At 46.1% G+C, this 9,496-nt stretch overlaps 3 protein-coding genes across 3 annotated transcripts; 2 read left to right on the top strand and 1 right to left on the bottom strand.

The window, feature by feature from the left end:
- Positions 1-1,261: 1,261 nt before the first annotated feature.
- Positions 1,262-1,762, top strand: EI90DRAFT_3126984 (uncharacterized protein; the record flags this gene model as incomplete). The annotated part of the gene is made up of 1 exon (XM_039063969.1): positions 1,262-1,762. The coding sequence occupies one exon, from the start codon at positions 1,262-1,264 to the stop codon at positions 1,760-1,762; it is 501 nt and encodes a 166-aa protein (XP_038913686.1).
- A 1,603-nt stretch (positions 1,763-3,365) lies between these two features.
- On the top strand, positions 3,366-3,910 carry EI90DRAFT_3126983 (uncharacterized protein; the record flags this gene model as incomplete). The annotated part of the gene is made up of 2 exons (XM_039063968.1): positions 3,366-3,414; positions 3,471-3,910. The coding sequence occupies 2 exons, from the start codon at positions 3,366-3,368 to the stop codon at positions 3,908-3,910; spliced, it is 489 nt and encodes a 162-aa protein (XP_038913685.1).
- A 635-nt stretch (positions 3,911-4,545) lies between these two features.
- On the bottom strand, positions 4,546-6,735 carry EI90DRAFT_3018109 (uncharacterized protein; the record flags this gene model as incomplete). Its single annotated transcript, XM_039057190.1, has 10 exons — positions 4,546-4,902; positions 4,963-5,010; positions 5,123-5,156; positions 5,212-5,260; positions 5,364-5,443; positions 5,522-5,604; positions 5,657-5,668; positions 5,725-5,836; positions 5,980-6,053; positions 6,505-6,735. 10 exons carry the CDS (start codon positions 6,733-6,735, stop codon positions 4,546-4,548), a joined length of 1,080 nt encoding a protein of 359 aa, XP_038913684.1.
- Positions 6,736-9,496: the final 2,761 nt, after the last annotated feature.

The raw sequence follows: 9,496 nt of genomic DNA, 5'->3' as shown, positions 1-9,496 counted from the left end.
ACGGACCGATCATTAATCCCTTATTGTTTGCTGTGTCTCAGACAACACATGTCCACACGCCACTGCAACCTTCTGGCTCAGATGCTGCAACAGTCAACGCTTGTTGTCAAACTCCTACATTCCCTCCTTCCTACTCTCAGGCAAAGAAGCACGCTGTTGATGACCTGGAACATATCATGTCATTCTCCTCATCCTCAAATTCTATCATATCTTCCTCACCTCTTTGTTCAACCTTTAAACTACCCAAACGCACATATGGGCACCTCAGCGATCTTCCTCCTATCAATTGGGATCTGATACATGATCACAACTCAGAGCACAAGACTCACCCTGAATTGATGAAGGAGATCGACGAAATGCAACACGAGTTTTGGAAGGCAAAGACACTGGTTGTTAGAACTTGCGGATTCGGACGACTCCGGAATGGAATCGGAGACTTAGCGTGGAAGGACCTCGGCCTCAGCGACTCAGGCGGAGCACTGTGCCATTGCTGGTTGTCCTAGGGGTCCCTAATTTCGGATCTAGCAGAGGGAAAGTCTCTTGGGGGGAATTCAGGTCGATTTCGGACTGAGGTTACAAGTTACTAGGTACATTGTATATAAGGAGGGGTCCGGAATCAAAAGGAACAAGGGTAGGACAAAAGGAGACAAAGGGAGATGGAAAGAGGAACAACACCGAGGGTCAAGTGTTTGACTCAATGGTGTTTCCCAAGGGAGGAATGAAGGGCCAAGGCCCAAGAAGGAAGGAAGGAGGATGGGAGTCGGGAATGGCTAGCTGACTGAATAGAAAGGAAGCAGCAGCCCAAATAGGAATGAGGGAGAATAGCGGAATTGAAATGGACAATGCAATAGTTGCAAGGTCCGGAGTAAGTCCGGAAAGTCCGAACTCGGAGGTTAAACTCCGGAATATTGGCAAAGGTAATTAAATGGAATGAGCTAACCAATACAATGGGTATAAGCGGAGGTGGGGTCAAAGTCCAAGGTCGGAGCTAAGACCGGAGGTTCCGGAGACGAGACGTGAACGGGATACCGGAGTGGAGGTCCGGAGTCGGGAGCATAGGTTTTGCGTACTCATCTGGAAGGTGTCGAGGTTGGGGTCGGACCCGGAATGTTCCGGAGTCGGACCGAAGGTGGTGTCCGAGCCGGAGGTGGGATAACCTCTTGGGAGTCGGCAAGGAGAAGGTGACGGAAGGGAAGTAGGGCTCCGGAAGTTGGAGTTCGGAGTTCCGGGAGCCCGGAGCGGAGGTCGGGATTGTATGGATATGACACTGGTAGAAAGAGCCGTTAATGTGGCGGATGCAGCAAATGTCCAGTTGGCATTGGGAGGAACGTATGTGTCTAAATCACAGACACAACTTCTAGTGCAGGAGGAATTGGAAAAGTCAAAAGAGAAAGAGGAAGGTGGAAGTATCAAGGGAACGTTCAGCCGCATTGTGACACATGAAGGTTTTTTGAGGGATCAAGCTGAGTGCACTCAACGGAGGCTGGATGAGGCCGAGCTGGAGAAGCTGAAGGAGGAGGCCAAGGAGGGATGGAGAAAGTTCAATGAGACACAGAAAGCAGAGGTGGCAAAATGGCGAGAGGAAAAAGCGGGCTTAGTTGCGCTCAAACAAAGAGTGCCAGCAAAGCCATCGGAAATCCAAATGAGGGGTTGGATGGCTCAGAATTATCCACAGCTCCAGCAGAACAAGCCCCCTGCAATGCCGGAGGTGCCAGGGTGTGCTGAACAAGTGGCTGATGGGGTCAGCAGGGGTCCAACATGAGCATGCAAACGCACTGTCACACTCTGTCACAGGATACCACTGAGGGGTGAAAGCGCCCATTTCATACTCACTCCCATACTCACTTCATAACAGGACTCCACTCAAAATATTGCCGGCCACTGATTCATATTTATGTTCTTCATGTTACCCAAATTTATCAATTCTTTTCAGGAACTTCGTTACACTGAGGCCCGGATTAGTGAAATCCACACCATTGGGGGGTGAATGACTGTATATACAAGGTAAAACTGGGCGTGAATTCCCTAATTGAAAGTTTTAGCATATATGAGCATCTGACAGTGAAAGCCTGCCACAGATTTTCACTGATGCCATGATGATTGGATTGTAAATATCGAATGCATGAAGGAGTTGAATATTGAAAAAGAAGTAGCGGAGTCGGTGTGAATAGCCAAGTGCTTCGTCGGTGGCGGTGTTCTAGAAGCAGCCTGGCAAATATCCGGAGGCAAACAAAAACAACGCAGATCACTGTTATCCTGCATATTCCCTCCTGAGCTTGCATCCACATGATACATGTATCTCTAGAGTCTAGCAAGAGCCTGTTTGATGACATTATTTGCCTTCAACTGCTTCGCTCTTCACCAGAACAAGTTGTGACCCTGACTGGTTCAGGGATTTCATGTGCCTCAGGAATCAAGGTTCGCAATTTCCCACTTCATTGAAAAGAAGCAGGACCCAGCTGGCCCAGGACTTCCATTCCAGCACAGGTCTCTACAAGAGTGGTAGTCTCAGGAATGCATTTCGCACTTGCATGCAATCTCACATTCCACATGCTAAGGAACAGCTCCAGATGCTGGGCACCTTGTCAGAGCTTTGCCTACATGCACAACCCAATGCAACACACCACCTCCTTGTCCACCTCTTCCACTCAAACTCCTTTGCTGCTCTTATACACAAAATGTGGATGATCTTGATGCCAAGGCAGGCCTTCCTCAAATGGATGATAATGGCAGGCGGGTTCATGTTACTCTTCATGGCTCTCTCAAGTATGGTCTTCATATCTGGTGTTCTTGTCAGGGTTCAGCACCCTGCCTTAGGGTGCCCCGGACTCCCCACCTACTTTACCCCCTTTTATTCTTTGACTGTTGCCTTGTTGTTGCCTTTGTGTGTTGTGTACACGCGCGCACGGGATAGTGTGGGAACTTTCTGAGCGAGCAGCTCGCCCAGAATGTTCCCACGGGTCACAGCCACAGTTCTGGGTGAGCAACTTGCCCAGAACGTTCCCACGCTTACTGGGCACTGCCACCTGGATGTTCCCTCCGGGTCACACTACACAACTCTAGGAGCTGTATAGTTGTGGGCATGTGACCCATTCCTTTATATAGCAACCATGCGGGGAGATGAGACCTTTACCCTTCTTCTCATCTCATGCCCGCATAGCAGTGTATTATTCCTTTCTTTACTATACATCTCATGCCCCGCATAGTGTGAGGACAGGTTAGATGGGGGTTGAGGTCAGGGAGCCTCCGAGTCTGAGGCCAGGCCCTGACAGTTCTATCAAGACATGCTCAGGTCATTATACAACAGCACCTTAATGTGTGACATATGTTCCAAGACATGCATGCTTACTCTGGATCATATCACCATGTTCAAAGATGGCATGTACCCTGAATGCACCAGATGCATAGAAGAAGGTGAGACCAGAATCATTTCCTCATTCAAAATTGTGTTCTAAGTTACCCTCACATAGCTGCAAGGAAGAAGAGTGATGGACAGAGATGTCGACAGCGAACAGGTGTACTTCGCCACCAAATAGTGTATGTTGAGGACAGCCCAGAAGAGGACCCTCTTGCTGAAGAGAAAGGTGTTTTATTGGATCGAGATGCTGCTGCCTCACCACGAGTGTTCCTGATACTGCTGGCATTGTCTGGAATCCAGTCCTTTGTGCGAAAGATGAGCAGCTCCATGTGTCGATCAACAGACTTCCAACCTCCATGCCCTGATGGCATTCGCCATTATAATTATCTTGACTTGCTCAAACTCAGAGCCTCAGATGCGCTAGTCATATATGTCAATTTCAAGCAACCCCCTCGTAAGTTGATGGGCTGCATTGATGTTTGGCTCCAGGAAGATGTCAAGTCCTGGTCAGAATGGATCACCTGGGAGCTTAGGAGAAGGCATGTTATTTAGAAACATCGGTTATTGAGCTCCTTTTACATTTTTTGTCTTTCGCTTGTTTGTGGAAATGCAACATGGAAATTTTTGACATGCATTGCTGTGAGTGGTCTCAGTGAGAAGGAGAGATGGTTGGACCTCATTGAGATTTTCAAACAGTGTAGGATGGGCTGTGAGGAAGGAATGAATCCAGGTCCAGAATCACAGCGATGGGAGGTGCAATGTGAGAAAACAATAGAGAGCACATCTGCTCCCGACTGAGAGAGGCCAAAGTTCAGATAGGGAATAAATATAGAGTACATAGGTCCAAATAAGAGAGATCGTAACCTTGTAACCACACAGCAGTATAAGTAGCTAGACTAATAATATGATGAGACAAAACTAATAAAGGAATAAGATGAGTGGAAGCGCTGCATGTGGAACATGATAAGCAGCTATAAGCAGTGAAATGGTGAGAGGGGAAGAAAAAAATGTAGGACCTGCTATGGAGAGTGGGAATTAATGGCTGGAGGGGAGGTGAAAAGTATGGAAATTGGGAGGTGAGTTTGAGCAAGTGGGCTTCAGAAGCCAACATATAATATAAGGGTCCAACAATAAATAGGTTTTTTTTTAGCAAGAATGGAAAGGAATATGAATTACACACACACCCATTAAAATAGCCTGCCACAACCAGGTGAAGGACACTGGTGTTTGATGTAGACCCCAGATTCCTCAGGTTCCAACTCTTGAAAGAATGCATCATAAGTCCCTCCTAGAAAGGCACTTGCTGCATTCTCCAAATTTTCCCCCAGATTCGCCAGCTTCTCCAATTCATCCACTGCCAACAAAATACACCTTTTCTTCAGGTGGAACACTCGCAACTCTTTTTTCAAGTCCCAATCCTGTCCATTGGGTGCACCGAAGAGTTTGAGGTCGCTGCAAGCAACCCTTGCGATCCAGTGAATGTTGGGATGCTCCCCAAAATCCAGATCCTTGTAAGCTTCAGCACATCCCTCATGCAGGATGGACTGAAGGACATCAGTGAGGGTGTACGATTGGGAGGGTAGCTGGCAATGATCGCTACCCACCAATGTAAACCGGTGTGGAATAACCTCTTTGCAGCAAAATTTGAGAGGCTGGGAGTAAGCATCCCAGGGTTTGCTACATGGTGAGAAAATTTCACACAGGTTCTGAAGGGACTAAGTGATAGATTGGTAAGATGTCAGGATAACATGGATGCACGCTTACATAGAACCCATTGAGCCCTTCTTGGAAGAAACGGCTATGAAAATCACATAAAATCCCTTCATCACTCCAGTAGGCTTGGGGTTACTTACAGGCAAAACCAACCCCCATAAAAATCGGGAACAACATCCCTGGCTGCAGCTGCAGAGAAGGCAGCTTCGTCAAAAACAATTTATCACAGGACATGAATCTATTTAAGGGCTTCATCCTATGCGATGCAGAAAACAAGAGTGAATAAACATACACTTTATGTCCACAGAAGGCCTAACAACAGTGACCCCTTTGAGCCGGATCAGCTCATGAGGGTAGACTTTCAAAGATGAACTGCAAGGAAGAAGGGAAATTTTAATAAAAGGGCCGGCACTGCAGGCGCTAGACCTTGGCAATGTGCTTGAGACTTACAGGGGGTGTTGGTGGAGTTCCTCTGAAATCCCGTTAGCAATGGCTGGGATAGTAGCATCCCAGTAGACCTCCAGGGTCACTTTCTGTTGATAGCATGAGCAGGCAAGAACCAATGAGACATGTCATAGTTCTTACCTCCTCATTGAACTGGATGAGACACAATGTCAACTCTGAGCACTGCAGGATTAACTCTAATTACTTACAGGTGGTAGTTTGGGCCCAATATGGGTTATTTTGCCCTTCCCCCCTTTCTGCACCAGGGTGTTGGCAAAGTCCAGGTCCTCACCTAACTTGGAGTTGTCCATCCAGTAGACACTAAGGAATGCTCAACTACAACCTCCAGTATACCAGGGAGAGTGGATGCACAAATCACCATGGAAATACTCGCTTTCCTTTTCACTGCCCTCACCAGCAACCTTCCACCATACCCAACCTGAAAGTGCATATCAGTTGCATACCTTTCCCAAAGCTTGTTCATTTTTACCCTGGAATGACTCTTTGCTGCCAGATGGCACTGAGCTAGTGTGAGGAACTGTACGTGACATTGTGGGCATCTGTGGCTGTGGCTGTGTCTCATGATGGTGGCATAATCACGGGTTAGCAGTCTGCCCCCCTGTTTGCCACTAGCTGGGAAACCTGGCTGCGCCCAATTGTGACTGCTTTTGCATTCACATGCCTTCCCTCACTGATCGCGGTTTTCTCGTGATTTATCATGCAACTTAGCCTGAACGGATCAAATTACGCTGCCTCAGTCATACACTGAATGTTTTCGGCACAGATGCGCGAAGCGGACCATTCAGTGGAGGTATGTACTGAACTTTCACTGTTGAGGAGAGGTTTCATACTACCTAAGTCGTGCCTATAAAGGGGCCCTGACAGCTCCCCTTTCCCCTCTCCCTATTGCCTGGTATCTCACGCTCCCCTGGTGAGTGAGATTGTCATATCCCGGAATCCCGACCCCACGCACTCCCACCACATCACACCTTCCTAACAACTTCACCATCCCCTACACCAGCCTCCCCACTCTCCAAGTCACCTTCCCTCCTGACTGTCTCAGCTCCGGTCTGGTTGCGGCACACCGAACCTTGGCCACTCCCATCCCGGAACCTCGGTCCCGAGTCGGAACATTCGGAGACCCCGGATTTGCTCCGATACCCCAACGGACCTCCGATATCCCATGACATGCCCTTAAACCCTTCCTCCACCCATTTCATTTATTTGAGTCACCTAACATCCTTCGGATATGCAACTCCGCTTTCGGAGCTACCTGCATCCTTCAGTGATCTCCCTCACGTTATCATTTATTAGTCACCTTCCATTCTTAGCACGACTACCTTTTTACTACCATCCAGTCGGCTAACCCCCTTTGTCCATTTGTCTTCCCCATTCATTTTCCGGCCTTCAACTCCGCCCTCCTTGGCCCGACACCTCGGTTCCCCGTTCTAATATCGTTTGGGACCTTTCGTTACCTTTCGGTACCTCTCGGTATCATTCGGTACCCTTCGGTGTTTTCCCATTTGTCGGTTCGGACTTTGACTAAAGTCCTCCCCATCCTCCTTTTAAATACATGTAGATTAGAACCTGTAGTTCCTCAGTTCTAATCTCGACTAAAATGCCACCCAAAGTCCCTCTGAGTGATTCCCGTCCCCGTTCTACAAGACACCTCAGACATAAGAAATACAAGGACTAACTGAGACGTAACGGAGGCACAGCGCTGAAGGAGCGGAGCTGGATCACCTTATGTAACCAGTTTCCTACGTCCAATAACGATATTAGAGTTTGTGCTGATTTGCGTACTGACCGTGTTTTGGTTGCCAAATATATGATTGTTCACTGTCTAAACAACAATAAACACCCCCCAACGATCTCACCTGATGTATAGATCGTCTACGGATAAAATTCTATATTGACTTTACTATGATTTCTAGTCAATATTACACCTATATTTACCACTTTTCAGTAGGATGTGATTTTCCTGATAATTTACTGAAGGAAAACTGCTAATAAAATAATTCCGCAATAAATGTTACTCAATACAGGAGTGACCAAACTGCTCTTTCTATCGCTTAGAGTGCGTGCTAGTTATCTAGCAGGTTCAGGATCGCTCACTTTTCTCCTGTGGTGTGATAACCAAGTATTGCTGAGAGATTATTCAATTAAGAAGTCCCTCCACCAAATTCTCACTAATTCTCACTATGACACTTTTGTTCAGCTGTGTCTAACTGACCCTAACTCACGCTTAGAGTGACGTGTTAGTTTTATATTAGCTAACAACTAATATTTGCTTTTATCTTTTGGAGCAAACGAACCAACCACTGGTGAGGAGAATTAAACTTTTATTTCTACCTGAGGTTTGAGAGGGGGCAGAAGCGGTGGCCTTTTATGCTTTTCAGAGGCCTCTCTACTCCCACGCCTCGCACTAGTTACATGTGCTACATTTGTATTATAGATAGTTCTAGAATGATATAGGGGCTTGGGCTGTGTAAGCTTAATAATGGACTTAGGACATGACTCAGCAATAAGTAATTCATTTCTTTGTCTTTTGGGCCGATCTCAGCGGGATCTTGTAGCGCTGAAGCTATGCTCTACACCGCCTTAATTACGAACGGTTATCTTTAGAAATGACTCGGCTATAAAGGAACTTTCTAGACTGTTCTCTAATTGACCCCTTTTTGTGAAGCCACATCATTACTAATGTTCTAGAGCCTTCCCAATTAATTAACTGATCCGCGGACTTCTGAATCACTTCATGCTTATGATCCGAGATCCAGATCATCAATCATTCCTTTGTTCCGATTTATTTGGGCTTAAAATCAAAAAGTTTTGATGAATCATGGGAAAATATACAAGATCCGGTTTTTTAGCATTTTCTCCTCTTCTGATGCGATCAAAAACTGTCCGCCCGCGCCGGGGAATACTCTATCATATGGTATTCGGTCCGCCAGACTTCCGGGCGCCAATATATTTCCCTTGAGTCACATTACCTTTTGTAAGAATTAGCAAATAAATATATATGAATTATAAGGTGTTTCGCCGTTTGAGCGATATCTCCGTCAGTTTTGAAGCTTTTAGAATGAAACAAAACCGTGGATAAAGTTAAGAAACAGTCCTTCCAGATGGTAAAAAGATTACAGTCAAAAGTTTACTGGTTCCCGAGATATTTACATTTCTTTCCCAATGTTCCTTCTTATTCTGCCGTCTATGTGCTATTTTCCTGTTGTAGGGATATATTCTTTGAATATTACACCTATGTCAAGTTCTAGGCATGATTGTAGTAGATTAAATCTCATACTACATGGGTGTAGATATTTTATAATGATCTTCTAATGTCTGTCCAGTCTCATAAAGATCATGAGATCTGTTAAACGTCTGAACTTGTCACCTGTTCGTTGACTATTCTGATAGATCATTGTTTTATTCTTTGAATATTATTTCTCCTACAGCGCTCCCTCCGAGTCGCTGAGGCCGCGTCCTTCTTAGAGCCTCTTGTACCATCCAGCAGAACCGGGCTCCCTGAGAAGCTTCGGTTCACTACTGGAGCCCTCGGACCCCCCTCTAGTTGAGCCCCACCTGCATTCGGACTCACGCATTTATCCCCTCTTCCACAACCCGGGTTTTTAACAGAGATCCAATTTGCCACTGAAGGAGAGAACGAAGGAAGGTCAGTTGGGAGGTTCAAACGAGACCACCACCAAGCTGTTCCCTGGTTCTTTAGTTAGGATGGGGAAGTGTGCTAGTATTATTTGTTGTAAATATAGTACCAATCCAAGTGTTTTGGCTAATTCTATTTTTATGGGTTAGTCTAAAGTTTCTGGGAATTGACTTGCAGATAAACCGAGCCCTGCAGAGCTGTTCCTTTATTGAAATTTCTTAATTTGTCTAGGTGTAATTCTGTGTAGCATTGTTTAATTTGGAATTTAACTTGAATTAAATCTTCTACTTGGTGAAGTTTCAAAGATTCTACTCAGTTAATGG

The sequence above is a fragment of the Cantharellus anzutake genome (assembly GCF_015039405.1).
Source record: "Cantharellus anzutake strain C23 chromosome Unknown EI90scaffold_40, whole genome shotgun sequence".
In the NCBI taxonomy this organism is placed as follows: Eukaryota; Fungi; Basidiomycota; class Agaricomycetes; order Cantharellales; family Hydnaceae; genus Cantharellus; species Cantharellus anzutake.
The sequence above is the reverse complement of the archived record's forward strand: the minus strand, read 5'-3'. Positions and strand labels throughout refer to the sequence as shown.